This window comes from Eschrichtius robustus, chromosome 10, assembly GCF_028021215.1.
Source record: "Eschrichtius robustus isolate mEscRob2 chromosome 10, mEscRob2.pri, whole genome shotgun sequence".
Classification (NCBI taxonomy): Eukaryota; Metazoa; Chordata; class Mammalia; order Artiodactyla; family Eschrichtiidae; genus Eschrichtius; species Eschrichtius robustus.
In genome coordinates, this window is record NC_090833.1 from 51,191,259 (window position 1) to 51,210,784 (window position 19,526).

The 19,526-nt window shown below is 39.4% G+C and overlaps 1 protein-coding gene across 1 annotated transcript in view; it reads right to left on the reverse strand.

Annotated features, from left to right (window-relative positions):
* Positions 1 to 19,526, reverse strand: part of PGM5 (phosphoglucomutase 5) — a 188,910-nt gene that overhangs the window by 148,356 nt on the left and 21,028 nt on the right. The window contains exons 2-6 of the mRNA XM_068553322.1: positions 16,257 to 16,419; positions 9,168 to 9,314; positions 5,658 to 5,783; positions 1,436 to 1,626; positions 685 to 839 (exon numbers count right to left, since the gene is read on the reverse strand). Coding sequence (XP_068409423.1) covers positions 685 to 839; positions 1,436 to 1,626; positions 5,658 to 5,783; positions 9,168 to 9,314; positions 16,257 to 16,419 — 782 coding nt within the window. The remainder of the gene's footprint in view (positions 1 to 684; positions 840 to 1,435; positions 1,627 to 5,657; positions 5,784 to 9,167; positions 9,315 to 16,256; positions 16,420 to 19,526) is intronic.

Below are 19,526 nucleotides of genomic sequence, written 5' to 3' on the forward strand. Positions count from 1 at the left end.
CTTCCACAATACTATATGTTGCTTGAAAATATTAGTCTCTGAAATTCACTGTTTTATAAGACAAGGTAAAAGATGGATGGATAGGGCCAGGAGAAAGAAACCTCAGACTGTTCTATCTACTAAGTGAGTCTCCTATTGGGCATTTTCCATGCGTATCTCATTTCATTCTCACAACAAACCTATGATGTATCTCCCCCGTTTTTACATAACTAATGATGATACAAACGAGCATTTTAACATAATATTACCTGACCTCAAGACTCATGTTCTTTCCACCTCACTTACATATTTAGTAAGTTTTCTTACTAAACATTTGTGAAGTATTTACTATGAACCAGGCATTCTGTTACATGTTTTACAAGAATCACCTCATTCCTACCTCATAACAATCCATGTAAGAATGATACTATTATAATCCTCGTTTTAAAGATAAGAAAACAGAGGCACAGAAATCAAATAAGTCCCCCAAGTTCCCAACAGCTAAAAAGTAGCAGAACCAAGAATCAAGTTCAGGCCACCTGGTTCTTCACACGCCTACCCAGTATACTACAGTATGTCTCTAAGTTCCCATGCTTTCAACAAGCTCCCAGTGGAGTAGGTGAGTATGAGTGACAGCTACCAGCAAAGGGAACACTGACGTCAGAGGCCTGCCATGAAGGCTTTCATGGTGACATCCTTGCTTACCTGTCCAGGGCTGTGCTGGTGGGCATACTCCTCCCAAACCCTCGGACCCCCATCTGACGGAAATACGGAATGCAAGAGAGGTTGGCAGCAATGATGGCCAGGGAGTCTGAAGGGCTCACGAAGAAGCCATTTTGGCCTAGGATCATATAACGGTCCTGTGGGAAAGAATGTGTGAAAATGTTCAGGCAAAGGCATCTGCCGCCAGCAGCCCATTCCCATCATCATTACAAGCCACTTTACTGCCATTCCACATTTAAAGAACATAAAACAACTTGAATGAGGCCAAAGAGGGCATGGGAAACCAAGATCTCTGAATATTATAGGGCCCACGATCTTGACACGACTAGGAATATATCCCACCTGTCGAAATGTGGATGACTTCCTCAGGCTTCAGTAGCCTCTATATTCTTAATTCACACTTTCCCCCAAACACAATGGAGAACAGAGATTATTGCTAAAATAGCTCGTTTCTTAAAATGGTGATTTCAACAAAATCAGCCATAATAAAGATGTATGAATTTTTTTAAAAAAGAAATAACCTCTTTATCACATAAGCTTACTTGAAAAAAGAAAAGTAATGGCTATTTAAGCACAATACTTGGCCATTAGATAGAAGGGCAGATGCAGAGCCAGTTAGGGTTCATATGCCCCATACATGTCAGCCCCAGAGATATCCAATAGTTCTCTGGTTTCCAGTGCTTGGCTCATTATATAGCAAAAGGATCAGCAGGCAGAAAACTTTCCTACTTACCCCATCAGCATCAAATGCAGCTCCAAACCCATATTCCCCTCCTTTCATAGCTTCCAGAAGGGTCGTTGCATATGTCAGGTTGGGGTCAGGATGCTGCCCTCCAAAATCTTCCAGGGGAACACAGTTGATTGCAGAATTGGCTGGGGCCCCCAGCTCATCACACAGGACTCTTCTCACATAGGGTCCCATAACTGAAAAAAATACACAGCAATATGAGATCTTTGCAGAACCTCTGCCCCCGCCCCAACCAAGGGTGTTTTGCTCTGCTTAGAACAAGAAGGTTACTTAATAGCACAAGAAAAAAAAAGATAAATTCTACAAGTTTTCTCAAGACACAACACAGAATAATATTTACTTCAACTACTACTCATTGAGCGTCTGCTATGTGCCAGTGACTGTGTTAGGCATATAGAAGTTGTATTCAGTAATCCAGTTCCATGAAATTTCTCTCCAAAATTTATCTAAAATATTGCCAGAAATAAATCAACTACCTAATGATTTATTGACTGTTACTTTTTATGTATGAAAAGCTTTAGCTGAATATATGCAAAAGCACTAATAGGCTCTAGCAACATTCTTTGTCTCTACAGTTGTTTTAACTCTGCCAAGTGTATAATTAAACACTGTAAAACACTGAAGCATATAAAACTAAGCACATTTTACAAAATAAATGTTAAGGAGTTGTGTTTTCCAGTTCAACACACATTCGTGGAGTGCCTAACACGGAACTCCTATGTGAAGAATGGAGGGCATCAAGGGACGCAAAGCACCCAATTCCAACATTACTGGGCTCTCAATCTAGCAGTGGGATGAGTCAAATCTACAGGTGAGTGACTGCAATGGTAAGTCTAGTTCTATTAATGTATATTTATGAAATAATACGATCCAATAGCTTGAAAGAAGAAATGACCACAGGCAAGGCTTCAAGAAGGAGGCAGCATTTCTGGGAGGACTTGGAAGAATATAAATTTGACAGGAGTGAGGACGCCATCCAAATGGAAAGAACACTATGAGCAAGGGAACGGAGCCTGGGGTAGAACATACAGCAAGCACATCTGGGGATCAGCACATAATCCTGTTGGCTGAAATACATCAAAGTACTGCTTTCCATTTGTTTTCCACTAATACAATTCAAACCTCAAATAGTGAACATCTTTTGATTTTTCCTGCCCAGCACCCATTTCCCCTTCCTCCGGTAGCAGCATCTTGGGTTTCCTTTGCAGAACCAATCCTTTTCCCATCTCAGTTCATGTGATCAGGATATGGCTAAATCCTACTTACCCTGAGGCTGGGGAGGTGACCTAGGTCTGCCAGTCAGTATCCTCCATCCCTCAACCAGAGTGACTGATTCAGAGATGAACACACAGTACAAGCTAGGCAATGAGGCTCAAATCCAAAACGTTGCTCAAACTATTTGGAAAGAGAAGCTGTCTTCCCTCTAGGCCAGATAAAGCTAAGGTAAGAAACTGAAAGAGCCTTTTCTGGGGAAAAGAACCAGCCCAATAGGAAAAAAGCAAAACAGCCCAGCCAGAAGACCTCAGAGTGAAGCCCTTGGAAGATAAGTTCCACACATGGGCTCAGAGCTCCCAACAAAATTTTTAGTGCCTCACTCTTAAACATGTCAGGCAGCCAAGGACCACCAAACTGTTGAGGAATGCGTTTAACATGAGACCCAAACAAAGAGAGTAAAGAGCAACCTGGAGAAAGCAGAAACTACACAGAGAGAAAAAATATTTTAAAGTATATTTCAGTCATACCCTAATAGAGATCAACAAGATGTGACAGAATGGCTAAAATCGAAGAGACTGACAATACCAAGTATTGGTGAGGCCATGGAGAAACTGAAGCCTTCATACTCTGCTGGTATTGCAAACGGTACACTGTGGAAAACAGTTTGGCAGTTTCTTATTAAGTTAAACATATACATCATATGACCCAGCATTCCTACTCCTAAGTATTTATCTATCCAAGACAAAGGAAATCATATATCCCCATAAAGAACTTGTTCATAAAGCTTTATAGCAGCTTTGTTTTATAGTAGCCAAAACGTAAAAATAACCCTAATTGTATCAACTGGTGAATGGATAAACAATATGTAGTACATCCTTACTATGGAATACTACTTAATAGTAACAAGAAATAACTACTGATATATACAACACCATGAAGGCATCTCTAAAACATTATGGTGAATGAAAGAAGCCTGAAGAAAAAGGCTACATATTGTATGCTTCCATTTATATGGCTTTCTGGAAAAGGCAAAACTGGGGCAGTTGGGGGGGCGTGGTGGACAAAAAGCAGATGAGTGATTGCCAGGGACTAGGGGAAGGAGGAGGGGTAAGACTATAAAGGGCCGCAAAAGAACTTGTGGAAGTGAGAGAAATATTCTATATCTTGATTGTCAGAGTGGTTACATGACTATATATGTTTGTCAATCCTCATGAAACTGTATACCAACAAGGTATCAATTTTACTACATATAAATTATATACCTCAGTAAACCTGACTTATTAAAAAAAGATATGGCATTCATGAAAGATGAATAGGAAGCTATTTTTAAAAAGAGATTATTTGGAAAACAAAAAAAAAAGTTTTGGGAAATTAAAAATATGATAGTGGAATGAAAAACTTAATGGAAGGACTTGGAGATAAAGCTGAGGAAATCTCCCAGAAAGTAGCAAAAAACAAAGAGAAGGAAAATGGGTGGTGGGGGAAAGAATAGGATAATTAAAGGATCAGTCAAGTAGGGCCAATATCTAAACAAAAGCCATTCTGGAAAGAAAGGAAAGAGAAAATAATGGAGGAAATCATCCAAGAAGTAATGCAAAAATATTTCCCAGAATTAAAGGACACAAGTTTCTAGATTAAGAGGATCCTCCAAGTTCTCAGCACAATAGAGGAAAACAGTCTCACACTAAGACTCATCACTGTGAAAAGAAGGAACACTGAAGATATGTCAAAGGCCCTAAGAGCCTCCAGAAAAGAACAAAGAAAGATTTCATACCATAGATTAAAAATCAGAACAGCATCAGATTTCTCCAGTTCAGTAGGAATAGCTAGAAGACAACGGAGCAATGCCCTCAAACTTCTGAAGAAAAATAATACCCAACCTAGATTTCTATATCCAGATAAATAGCAATTCAGAGTGAGCACAGAAAAAAGGCATTTTCAGATATGCAATGACTCAAAACATTCACCTCCCATGAGCTTTCTCTCACAGAGTTCCTGGAGAACTTGTTCCAGGAACAAGTTTTGGAACTTGTTCCAAAATGTAGGAGTAAATCAAGAAAGTGGAAGACAAAGGATCCAGAAATAGGAGAGTCAGCATAAGAAAGGGGTAAAGGAAATTACAGGATGATGTTAAGTGGAGATTCCAGGACAGCAGCAGCTCACAGAGCAACCAGTGCAGAGCAGAGGAGATCCCAGGTCTCCAGGAAAATGACGTGAGAGAAGATTTCGACACTGGGAGAATATGAGGGTTAAGAGTGGTAAATACACTTCACAAAACCTAAAGAGTGAGAAAACAGGACAATTACTAATTCCACAGAGGAAGTTGTTCTGTAAGGAAAATATAATTACAGTATTTTGCTTGGCTCAGCAGTGTTATGATAATGTAGAGAGTAGATACTGATCTTCCCAAAATGATGATATAATTAGTTTAAGGAAGTGTGCTTGGATTTAGTGACTGGAGAGGGTGAAAAAGAGCTACAACCTCATCTTCCATGGTATGAAGTCAGTAATGCCCCAAACTGAAAAATCAACAAGGAGCATTATATTCATAGTATTCAGTAACAGGAAGATCAATACTTTAAAAAACAAAACAAAACAAAACACTGAAAGAGTTTTAAAAAAAAAAGGTAGCCTCTGAAAAGTAGGAAATTGGGGGAAGGAGTTGGGAATGGATTTTTTCATAATAAACTTTGAACTATTTGACCTTTTAAACTGTGTATGTATCAAAAACAATTTTAATAACTACAGTTTTGCTGTCTCCACTCTAACAGGCATAGCCTCAAAACCTTTTGTTCAAGCTTTGCTTTCATTTGCATCAAAAGAGAGAAATTAGAGCCCTGAAGTTTTCCAGAGCATCCCAAATACCTGAACACACACACACTGTACGAATATCTGTAAATCCAGCCTTCCTCTTAATCCCAGAAACCCAACACACATTGAGGTCTCCTTTACCATTTCTTGCCCACCACTTGGTAGGAGAACACGCATTTACCTCCGTGCATGGCATCAATTCGGATCTTCAGTTGGCTGGGCCCAGTCAGCAAACTCTTGATGGCATTAAAGTCAAAGATGGTCCGAAGGAGGTTGAGATAGATATCCACTGGGTCCACTATCTCCACTAAGGACAGGAAAGCAAAAGGAGACACCAGTGACTACCCATGAAGGATACTTGGAAGCATAAAAAAGCATGAAATTAGGATCACAATCACATCATAACCCCCACACATTTACGTGGGAAGCGAAGTATCCATTTGCAGACAAAATCACAAATTAAAGCACAATCAAGATGCTGCAAAGTTTGCAGGTGATCAAAAGGTGTCAAAAATCTCAAGTTATAAACTCTTCTTTGCAAGTGAAAAAATCAACCACAAGAATAAAGTAGTTAAGATAAAACTATGCCTATTGTCGCTACTCCCACCTTCTTTCCCTCCCCCAAACTGCAACACCTCAATGCCAAGAGGCATCTTGGCACACCCGGTTGCCTCTCCTGTGGGGAATGGCCAAAGAATGACTCAACTGGTCTGAAGCAAATCAAGAAGTGACCTCCGCAATGACCCCTACTTTCCAAATGCCATGGTGCCAGCCAGATCCAGGTTCTGAATTGGCGATGAAGGATATTTTTCTGAGTTTGTGTGAAGTCTCCTGCATGCCCAATCTAGTACCAGTTTCAGGGTGAGTGCCAGATATTTAGAAATCCTCATTAAACACAAATGTTCTCCAGTGTCCTGCACCACCCAATGACCAGGCATCCAAAACAAGTCTTTCCCACTTATTTCACAGATTCGTAAAGCCCAGAATACATCACATTTTTCAACCTTGGCAATCAGTACATAATTAATACTCAGAAAGTACTTTTCCTAGAAGTAATAAATATTTTATTTTAGGCACTAAAATTTGTCCACGAGCCCTGCTTTTTAAATTCGTGTTTAAATTTTGAAACTTACGTATGCTGTTCCTCAAATTTTTCAAAAACATACTACTTTAGAGTCCTGAAATACTTAAACCTGCACTAAAGATATTACCAATCCACCTTTAATAATTTTTAGTAAATCCAGGTGCAATATTTGATGGATGAGATTTTATATGTAATATGAAACTGTCCCTTCATCTAGTCAAATACACGTCTAAAAATATTTTTTCTTGTACTTAAATCAAGGCAGTATGTGTGTCCATTCAAATATAATGTAATTACCGCTTACAGAACACAGATAGTTTTTAATCATCTTTTGATATTTGGATGATATTAATCTATAAAATAAATTAAAAGTTAATATATATGAACTGTACATCTAAAAATGATTAACATGATGTACTTTATGTTACATATATTTTACCACAATAAAAAATTAATCTATAAAATAAAAGGTTATGGCCTGAATATGTTTGAAGTTTTACTCACTCTACAATTTAGGATAATATTTTTGGCAATTATTTCATTCTGGTTCTTTTCAGAAATTCCTGAACCACTTGGTATTTATAGCAGATAACACACAGTACCAAACAGAAATGTAAAAAACAAGGAAGCAAGTAGAATTCCATGAAAACTGAAAGTTCACATCACATAGTTCACGCTCTTCATCCTTTAAGGTGAAATGTCAAAGACTGACTTGTTTCCAATTAACTCAAGCCTTGCTCAACATTTAAAACATCAAGAACACAGTACATAAATTATCTCAAATAATTATCTCCAAATTCTTCTTGGGAGCCAGGGAATGTCTCTATCTACCTCGCGGTATCTGTAGCATTGTAGAAAACTCATCAAGCTAGCAACGTGGCTGGAGCAGTGGGCCTGAATCTGGGCTCACCAAAGATCTGGGTCTCTTGGACAACAAATACAATTGTGAAGATACCATAAATAAATAAATAAATTTTCTTCCTGATGGTAATACCTGCTTTTTCTTAGTCATCTTATTTGGCAGTCCTTCTAAACATATGTAATCAAGTACATTTAAATCATTTGTTTAACATAAGATATCCCTTGCGGACTTCCCTGGTGGTGCAGTGGTTAAGAATCTGCCTGCCAATGCAGGGGACACTGGTTTGAGCCCTGGTGCGGGAAGATCCCACATGCCGCAGAGCAACTAAGCCCGCGCACCACAACTACTGAGCCTGCACTCTAGAACCCGCGAGCCACAACTAATGAGCCCATGTGCCACAACTACTGAAGCCCGCACACCTAGAGCCCGTGCTCTGCAACAAGAGAAGCCACCGCAATGAGAAGCCTGCACAGCACAACGAAGAGTAGCCCCCGCTCGCCGCAACTAGAGAAAGCCTGCATGCAGCAACGAAGACTCAACGCAGACATACATACATACATACATAAATAAATAAATAAAATTTGAAAATAAATAAATTAATTAAATATCCCTGGCTTTTAGTTGTCAAGAGATTGTGCAAGCGTGTGTGTGTGTGTGTGTGTATGTGTGCACACTCCCAACGAGATTAATAAAATCAGGAACTGTTGCTTCCAATAAATATCACATGGTTTTCAATTAATTTCTGCTCACCAGCTAAGCAAGCAATTGACTCAAAATCTTCCAAGACAAATGTGGCAGAGTTGGCCCAACACTGTGACTCCAAACAGTCCATTTCAAGCTCTTTTCTGTCCCTAAAATACCATGTGGCCATGAGCCAGGTATTTCACCTTTTTAACTAAATTAAATTACTTGTAAAATAAGGATACCATCTTAACACAAACTGGATTTAAGCTTATAGGGGCATTGAAGAAGTAAAAAAGTGTTAGTTTTATTGTTACTTATATGCCCTCTAGGAAGAAGCAATAGGATAATATAGAGGGTGAAAAAATGATATGCATATACATGGCATTAGTGTTGTTATATGGTTCAATATTAATCTACAAATTGAAAGGTTATAATGGAGGACTTAGAAGCTTTATTCATTCTACAATACAGGATAATATTTTTTGACAACTTCATCCCAGTTTTTTAATTCTTGAACCATTTTCCTAAATCCATTTGGTACTTTGTAAATTCCTTTGTAAAATCTCCTAACACGGAGTGTGATATAGAGCAGGTGATCAACAATTGTGCATTGAATCAACATGAACTGCGTGATTCTGGCTTGGAAAAGAAATGCCTACCTTCCATGGGAAATTTTAATAACCCCACTACCTTTTAAGGTCTCTTCTTAATTATCTAAAGTATTTCGGTATGTTCACCTTAATTGCTTAGAAAAGCAAAGACACGTTTTGGCTTCACAGCCTATTCCTGGAACACTGTAAAAGAGTCAGCCATGAAATGCTCCCTATGTCAAAAATGATAGAGAGTTTGGAAGGTCGTTTTTGAAAGTTTGCCAGTTCTAAGTATCTTGGCTGCTCTCATTTCCCTCTGCACCACACTCAGATTACATCTACTTATCAAGTGCCACTCCCGAGATTGATAATTCCATCACTTTCGTGTGTGCTTTTCCCTGAAGAAAAAACCAGAGTCACCCCCATCCACGGAGTTATTCTGATTTCTTCAAAATACAGTTTCTCTGTTACCTCTAAACGGTTTGAATTTGTTCTCCAGGTCAAACTCTTGTCTTCCTAGTCGAGACAGGTCGATTCGTAAATCAGGGCATATGGCGTATTCCTCGATTGTTTTGCTGATCTGATAGATTTTGTCTGAGACGACATCCGGCGCAGGACCTAAAATTCGAAAATAATGCACCACCAAAAATAAATCTGCTTAAAAATTCAATCAGAGGAATGTTAGCTCCTCCTCCACCAAGCAGGAGAAAGATTCATTTGTGCTCTAGACAACAGTCAACAGTTCACAGTTCGATGTGCCTCGATATTTCTTACCTTTCCACTCTGGAGGAAACGTGGCCAGCCTCACCTGTTCCATGTAGGCCACTAACCCACATGTTTGTTTGTTTTAATCCACATTAAACAATGTGGACAGTCTAAACAATGATATGTCTTCCCTAAAAATAGTTGCACACCTGCCAGGGAGACCTGGTTATGTCATCAGCTTTATTCAGGATATGAGACACAAACAGGATATGCATTTGACAGAACTGAGGGATTCCAGATTTTAACTGCAGCTTCCCAAGTGCACCCAGAGAAAGAAAATACGATTTCTACTCCCAGATCTGCTGCCTATTTGATGCATAAGCTGACCAGGGTACATTATTTTCCCCAACTCACACTCTGTAGTGTCTCCCAAGTTTTTAAAGTGAGGTTTAAAATATCTGATGCACTTCCTCACAAGGTCAAGCTGACAGTTAAGGTCAAGTGATAGGCTTTAAATGAACTGAACATGAAATCAATGGTTGTCCTCCTTTAATTTTTCTTTTCTTTTTAATTTTTATATCTTCATGCAAGCAACTTCAGGTTTTTTACAACGAGTTTGGGAATCAAATAAATAAGTAGATTGAAAGATCTAAAACGTAAATAATTGATAACTTTGTGTATTGACTTCACTCACCAGCTATATTATAACTTTCTACTGAACAGAAATTATTTCTTGATTTCTTTTATATCCCAGCGCTTAGAGCTACACTGTCCAATTCAATAGCTGCTAGCCACATGTGGCTCTTGAACACTTGAAATGTGACTAATCAAATTGACATGTGCTGCAATTATAAAATACACATCAAATTTTGAAGAGTTAATAGAAAAATAGAATACATTACATTAATAATTTTTATAGTAACATGTTGAAGTGATAATATTTTGGATATATTAAGTTAAATAAAATATATTATTCATTTCACCTGCTTCTTTTTACTTTTTTAGGTAGCTACTAGAAAATTTTTAATTACAAATGTGGCTCACAATATATTTCTTTCTTTTTTTTAACATCTTTATTGGAGTATAATTGCTTTACAATGGTGTGTTAGTTTCTGCTTTATAACAAAGTGAATCAACTATACATATACATATATCCCCATATCTCCTCCCTCTTGCATCTCCCTCCCACCCTCCCTATCCCACCCCTCTATGTGGTCACAAAGCACCGAGCTGATCCCCCTGAGCTATGCGGCCGCTTCCCACTAGCTATCTATTTTACATTTGATAGTGTATATATGTCCATGCCACTCTCTTCGTCCCAGTTTACCCTTCCACCTCCCCGTGTCCTCAAGTCCATTCTCTATGTCTGAGTCTTTATTCCTGTCCTGCCCCTAGGTTCTTCAGAACCTTTTTTTTTTTTTTTTTTTTTTAGATTCCATATATATGTGTTAGCATATGGTATTTCTTTTTCTCTTTCTGACTTACTTCACTCTGTATGACAGACTCTAGGCCCATCCACCTCACTACAAATAACTCAATTTCGTTTCTTTTTATGGCTGAGTCCATTGTATATACGTGCCACATCTTCTTTATCCATTCATCTGTCGATGGACACTTAGGTTGCTTCCATGTGCTGGCTATTGTAAATAGAGCTGCAATGAACATTGTGGTACATGGCTCTTTTTGAACTATGGTTTTCTCAGGGTATATGCCCAGTAGTGGGATTGCTGGGTTGTATGGTAGTTCTATTTTTAGATTTTTAAGGAACCTCCATACTGTTCTCCACAGTGGCTGTATCAATTTACATTCCCACCAACAGTGCAAGAGGGTTCCCTTTTCTCCACACCCTCTCCAGCATTTATTGTTTCTAGATTTTTTGATGAGGGCCATTCTGACCAGTGTGAGGTGATACCTCATTGTAGCTTTAATTTGCATTTCGCTAATGATTAGTGATGTTGAGCATCTTTTCATGTGTTTGTTGGCAATCTGTATATCTTGTTTGGAGAAATGTCTATTTAGGTCTTCTGCCCATTTTTGGATTGGGTTGTTTGTTTTTTTGATGTTGAGCTGCATGAGCTGCTTCACAATATATTTCTATTGGACAGTGCTGCCTTAGAGCATAGCACTGTTACCGTCTCCCAAAAAAGGTTCACTGAACACATAAAAAGGAATAATGACCAAACTCATCAAGTTGCATACATTAAATATGTGCCAGTTTTTTATATATCAATTACATCTCAATAAAGAGGGGGGAGCGGGGGAAAGGAATAGCAATAGCACCATTTCAGTGGATGGAAAAGAGCCTAGTAGATTTTACCCACATTTTCTCGTATAGGAAAAGTGAAGACCACAAAGAAGTAAACATAGCCCTTCTCAACTTCACTCCTTACCATTTTTTATTCTTTTGCAAAACTTAAAAAGTAAATAGTGTTATTTAGTTTTTGCATTTTTTTATGCTTGCCAGATGATACATGTCTATCCCTCTGCCTCCCAGGCACCACACTATGTTCTTGGGATGTTTCCATCACATTTTAAAAGTCTCCATCTGAGTTTGTTTGCCAAAGCACACTGATTTCCAAAAGCAACACTGATAACCTCTGAGTTCATCAACATCCTCTGCATCCCTTCACATCTTCCCAGTTCTTGACATCTTCCACTCCAGTGACTTCCCTCTTCATTTTAGTCAATTCCTAGTACAGTCATACCATAAGTATTATTGTCTTTTGATATGCTTCTTGCAAAAATATCAAATTTGAGTATCTTAATCCCACAAATTCCTAATCTTTCATCTACCCTACTTTGTACCCCTGTGAACCTGTTCCTCATTCCTATACTGATGCCCAACATCACTTGATTACTCCCAGGCCATCGGTCCATTTCATTTCACTGGTCTCTTATCCCAGAAGGACCCTATGGTCTAGCATTTGAGCCTTGCCTTTGTTAGTATAATAAGACAAGCCAACATTTGTTGAAACTTACACATACCACATTTCACATCATATGTGGAATTCAGCATTCACAAAAAGCAGATGAAGTAAGAATTATTAGTATCCTCATTTTCCAAATAAGGAAACTGAAATTGGAAGAGGTGACCTTAACAAAGGTCACATCACTCGTGTGACAGAGGCTGGGTTTGACTCCTAATAGTCTGATGTCAGCTCAGACACTCTTAACAACTACCAGCCCACCTTATGCTCTGCCATGCCCACACTGCCATTCCCCAATCCCATCTGCTCCATTGCTGCTATTCCCATACTCCCCCCATGCATTGCTGAAGGCAGTCATGAAATTACACCAACTGGCTCCCCCAAGGAATGAGACTGCTTAACTTCACCTCGGTCCTCACAACCCCTCAGGAATCCTCAACAAATTTCCCAGAGGACCTTTTAGAAAACATCTCCATTTATCCCCTTCTCTATCCTTTCCCCATTATCTTAGCAAGTAACATTTCCTCTTCTTTTTTTTCAACAGATATAGGCAACTATTTCCCAAAACTTCCACTCTGTACCCTCAAAGTGCTTCTTTCCCCCATCTCTGCCTTCTTACTCAGAAGTTCTACCTACTTCTTGGAATCTAGGTTCCAAATGAGCTCCACAGCTTATGAGTTCTGTGACACTGGACAAGTTTTTTAAACCATGAGGATTAAATGAGAACATGTATGTAAAGTTCTGACTATGAAGCTTGGCACACTGTAATTATTCAAAAAAATCAGTATTTTTATTACTGATTCCTTTTGTCCTCTAGCACCTTCTCCCCTATTTAAAAACATGCTCAGAAAGGTCCTGTCCTCTAAATAATTTAAAAGCAACATAGCTTTAGATGTGTCCTATTTCCCTGGATGTGCCTACTAATTCTATAGACACTTTGCTTTTAACTTACGCCATAAGATGTATTTGTATGACACCCAATAGAAGAGATGAATGTCTGCAACTTCAGATGAAGGATAACATGGTAAAACTCACTCTAAGTGGGAAGAAGCCAACTGGATCTCTCTACGCCATCAGGAATGTTAGTCTCATTAATGATGCCAAGACAGGTAAACATGAAGAATTAAATGTAAGAGGAAGGACTTTCAACAGAGTTAAAGGCTAAACGATAAGTTCAACCCCCTCCCCCTATTCAGGATATGACTGAACAGGTCTCATAACCTCCTGTAATTTGGTCTACAAAATGGTTATTTAAATAGTATCTTCCCCTTTTATGCCTCACAAGTTATCATAGAGATGACTGAGATTCTCTTGCAAGATACGAAGTCCGACATTAATTTAAATGCTTAAATACATTATTTAGTTTGGCAACTTATATATTACATTGCTCTACAAATTGCCATTTTCTGAGCTCATGAAATGTCCCGTGTTATCAGTGCGCAGAACAGCTACGCATTGCATATTTTTTTCCTGAAATATTTAGTAGCTGCTGCAAGGCTAGATGTTGGCCCTAGGTGTGCTTCTTAGTGAAGCAGGGTTTCCTGAATCACACTTTCAAGAATGAGGCTCTTCATAAGGTGTTTTTTTTAACACTTGATGTGAGTAATGTTCTTTCTCTGGATAATGTCCAAAATGGCTGCAAGGAGGGGGCAATCATGTACTTCCCCTTCAGGACGTGCTATTTTGCCTGGGCCAGGAATGCTTCATAATGGCAACAGTTGTTGGTTACAATTCAGCCCCCACCCACATATACACGAAGACTCAGTATTCTAGATTAAAAGAGATTTAAGAGACTTAAAAACCAAATGCAGGGGGGTGGGATGAATTGGGAGATTGAGATTGACATATTTACACTACTATGTATAAAATAGGTAACTAATGAGAACCTACTGAATAGCACAGGGAACTCTACTCAGTGCTCTGTGGTGACCTAAATGGGAAGGAAATCTTAAAAAGAGGGGATATATGTATACGTATAACTAATTCACCTTGCTGTACAGCAGAAAGTAACACAACATTGTAAAGCAACTATACTCCAATAAAAATTAATTAAAAAAATAAATAAATAAAATTAAAATTTAAAAAAAACAAATGCAATGCATGGTTCTGGGATAAATCTTGGTTTGAACAAAACCGATGTAAATAACATCTGGGGGATACTTGGAAAATTCTGAATGCAGATTAGGTTTTAGATGATATTAGAGAATTAGTATTATTTTTGTTAGGTGTGATCACGTAGTTATATAGGAATACGTCTTTATTTTAAAGAGATGTCAGAAATATTTAGGTGCAAAATATCTTCATGCTGTAATTTACCTTAAAATTCTTCAGAGGAAAAAAATAAGCAAAATGGAAAAACAAAGTAATGGATACATGGTATCCATTTATTATCCTTCCTACCTTTATATATGTTCAAAAAATTTTTTAGTTCACCCCTATACACATATCCCACCCTACTAGGACTTCTAAACTATAAATTTCTATAAATATAAGAAAAAGTGAAATAATTCTAGGCATGTCAGTGAGAGAAAGTCAACACTATAGGAAAGAGAGAATGTAGGACTTATGCTAAGGAGTCATCTGTCTGACCATGTGATCTTGAGCAAACAGCCTCTCAGGGCTTTGATTTGTTCACCTATAAAATGACAGGAATGATCTAAATGATTTTGAGGGTCTGTGCCAACTTTAAAATCCAGAGTCCTTCCATGTCAGATAAGCGTCAACATTCAACCGTTTCACTGTGCTGAGCAGTACAGAGGACCAAAATGGGTTTGAGACCCCGTTATGCCATTTCCTCGTCATGTCACCCTGGGCGACATGATGCTAAATTTTATGTGTCAAATTGCTTTGGCCACAGAGAGCCCAGATGTTCATTTAAACGTTATTCTGGGTATGTCTGTGAGGGTGTTTCTGGATAAGATCAACATTTGAATCAGCAGACTGAGTAAAGCAGACGGCCCTCCCCAGCGTGGCTGGGCCTCATCCAACCCACTGAAGGACTGGACAGAACAAAAAACTGAGAAAGGGAGAATTCACTCTCCGCCTGACTGTTTCCAGCTGACACACTGGTCCCTCCTGCCTTCAGAACTGGACTCAGACTGGACCTTACACTCTGCTGCTTCTCAGGCCTTCGGACTCAGATCAGAACCATACCATCCATTGGCTCTCCTGGGCCTCCAGCTTGCTGACCAAAGATCTTGGGACTTCGCTGCCTCCATAATCACATGAGCCAATTCCTTATAATAAATCTCTATACGGATCTTCCTCAACTTACAGTGGAGTTATAGTCCGATCAACCCATTGTAAATTGAAAATACTGTAAGTCGAAAATGCATTTAATACACCTAACATCATGGCTTAGCCTAGCCTACCTTAAGAGTGCTCAGGACACCGACGTTAGTCAACACTTTTACAAAATCATCTATCACAAAGCCTATTTTATAGTAAAGTGTTGAATATCTCATATAATTTATTGAATACTTACTGAAACTAAAAAACAGAAATGATTGAATGGGTACAGAACGGTTGTAAGTGTATTGGCTGTTTACCCTTGTGATTGGGTGGGAGCTGCATTCGCTGCCCCTGCCCAGGATCACGAGAGAGAATCACACCACGCACACATTGCTAGCCCAGGAAAAGATCAAAATTCAAAATTCAAATGAAGTAGTTTCTATTGGATGCATATTGCTTTTACACCATTGTAAAGTCAAAAAATCTCTAAATCAAACCATCGTAGGTTGGAGCCCATCTATGTGTCCTATTGGTTCTGCTTCTCTGGAAAACCCTGACTAATACAGGCACCTCACTAGATTTTTCTGAGCCATTTTCTCTCCGCCTTGCTTGTCTACCATCAGTGGGTCACTGTAAGACTATGACAATATAAGAAGAAAGAAGTCATGACAATTAAGGCATATTCTGAACCACATACCTCCATTGGCAACATTAAATTTCACTCCAAACTCTCCCCCTGGTCCTCCAGGGCAGTGGCTGGCTGTCAGGATGATTCCACCAGCTGCCTTGATCTTTCTGATAATGCAGGAAACAGCAGGTGTCGACAAGATGCCATTCTGTCCAATAATCAGTCGACCAATCTAGATTAGCCAAGGAAAAAAAATCAAGCCAGTTACATGGGATTGAAGTGCATTTCAATGAGAAAGTGTCCCAGGCTCTGTTAGCACACACTAATCACTTGGCAAAAAGAACTGAGTGGGGTTAAGGTGGGGGGCATGTGTAGGGGGGTGGGAGGAAGGGCAGCTCAGGCGTTGTCTTTCCTTCCCCATGTCTTCAAGACCATTTGGGACACCCACATCTCACAGTCAGTTGTTAACCTGTAAATGGGATCTGCCTCATCGATTTTCAGTAGTTTAAAACACGTGCTTTTGCTGTACACCTGAAACTAATGACATTGTTAATCACCTATACTCCAATATGAAATAAAAATTTTTTTAATATATTAAAAAAAACACCCACTTCTGATGACCAAAGGGTTAGCTTGAATCACACGAGAAGTTCTTAGTTTGTTACTGGCTTAGAAACCGCACGTGTACATGCTGGAAATTACAAGAAAAAAAAACAGAGCACTTCTCTGCTTCACCTTCCTTCCCTGCCTCAGCACAAGCTCACACAGTAGGGACCTGATTTGCTACATCCTCATCATCTGCAAGTGTGTTTTAACTGCACTTGGAAGGCCCAGTCTCCTGAAGGCAGAAGTCCTATTTTGGCAGAATGTGCTAGGGACATTGGAGAAATCCAGCCATGCTAGGCAGAGATCTAGAGGTCATCCATCAGTGTGGCCAGACTCTCTATAGCTACAAAACTGATTTTTTTTAAAAGAAAGAAAACAGCATAGCCCTGCAGAGCATTACTCCATGTGCTTTGTTTTAAAATAGGGCCCAACGTCATCCAATCCAGTGGTTCTCAAATGTTGCTACAAATCAGAATCATTAGTGAAGCCTAGAAAATTCTAGTACTAAGTAGTCTAGTAGTCTAGTCCGGTACTAAGACTGCATTCCAGACCAATTAAATTGGAATCTCGGGGTGGGATTCTGAGCTCCACAGTTGTTTCCAGCATTCAGCCAAGTTTGGTGATCAAACCCCCTTGCTACTCAAAGGGCCAGCGGCATGGGCATTACCTGCGAGCCTGGGAGAAATGCAAAACCTCAAGCCCTACCCCCTACCTACTGAATAAGAATCAGTATTTAGCAAGATCCCCACCCCTTCTCCACATAATTCATTTGTCTATTAAAGTTTGAGAAGTACCAACATAGCCCAGCAACCAAAACCAGCTCCTGTGTCCAGCTCAACAGCAAAGTTACCCTGGCACCAACAATAGCATTGCTGGAAGTAGGTCACTGACCAGATATGACAATGAGAAAATATACAGAAAAAAAGAATTTTTAAAGGGCAAACACAAGAGCTCCAAAAACAAAGCAGTCTTGCGATAATTTAGTATAGAAAGACCCACACTCCACAACATCCCCAGAGTACATATTTTCAAGTGGATGAGGCAGATTATAAACAAATAAGCCTAATAGTAGTAGTGGTAGTAGTAATTACTAGCTGGATACATATTGGGAAAAATCAGCAGGTTTCTGTGATAGAGAATAATGGGGTGTTAATTTTAATAATAACAGTAACAATTATAGCAATAATAGCTAAGGGAGCTTGGATTTTATTCTAAGTACAAGGGGAATCCATAGAAAGGTTTTAAGCAGTGGAAGTGAACTGATATCAGTTACATTTTTTAAAGATCATGGGCTGAGCAATCCAAAAGATCATATTAAAAAGCAAGTCATTCACATCAGCAAAGCATTCCAATGACTGTCCTTGTCTCCCACCAACCCCAGGTAAAGTCGAAGTCTTCATAGTCTACCAGGCCCTACATGATCTGACCGCCATCACCTGCCATTCTCCACTTCCCTCCCTCCCTCTGCTCCGGCCACACTGGCTGGTTTGCTGCTCCTCACACACATCAAGTGTGCTCAGCGTCCTTCCATTTGCTCTCTCCTCTCCTTAGAGCACTCTTATCCAGGTATTCATAAGCCTGCCCCACCCCATCCTTTGGGTTACTGTTTCAACGTCAACTAATCAAAGATAGCACCCTTGACAGCCCTATACAGTACAGCACCCATAAGTCCCTAATTTCTCTACTGTCCTCTATTTTCTTTATCCTGTTTAGTCTTCTGTATTACACATATTACCCCTTAATATTTTCCATTTTATCTGTTTATTTTCCCACTATATATAAGTTCTAAGGACTTTGGTTTTTTCACTGCTATACTCTGAGTATCTAGAACAAACTCAGCATATACTAAGTACACAATAAATATATGTTGAATTAATTAATTGAAAAAAATGAATGAATGATGAGTGAGTGGCTGCAATATGAAAAATGCATTAGAGAGTGACAAGAGCAAAAGGAGAAAGATCAGATGGAAGGCTCTCACGGCAGAGCTGAGTGTGGATAGCGTCTTGGACTAGACCAGAGGCAGCAGAAATGAAGAGAAGTGATTACATTTGAATATATTTTTGGAAGGAGAATGAACAGAACATGTGCGTGGAATGAAATATGGAAGAGAGGCGCTAGAGTAGCCAGCCTCTAAGATGGCCCCCAATGATCTGTGCGTTCTGGCATTCATGCCTCGGTACGGTCCCCTCCCACAGCGAATAAGGCAGATCTGAGTGATTAGTAGAACATTGCAGAAGTGACGGTGTGTAACTTCCAATAAATGGCATTGCTGCTTCTGCCTTGCTCTCTTGGGTTGTTCACTCTGGGGGAAGCAGCCACCACGTCACCAGGACACTCAAGGAGCCCTGTGTAGTCACCTGAATGGAGAGGACCTGAAGCCTCCCACCAAGAGCCAGCACCCACTTGCCAGCCGTGCAGGTGAGCCACCTTGCACTAGATCCTCCAGCCCTTCAAGCCTTCATATGACAAAGCCCCCACCAATATGAAACTGTGACCGAGTCAGAACAACCTACCTCCTGTCCCACAGAAACTATGAGTAACAGTAAATATTTGTTTATTTTAAGCCACTAAGTTCTGTCATAATTTCTTACACAGAAATAACTAACTAAAACAGGGGAAGTGAGGAAAGGAGCCAACTCACAGCTTCTACCTTTAATAACTTGATGGATGGTGGTGCCATTGATTAATATGGGAAAGACAAAGGACAAAAATTATACTCATATTTTAGCC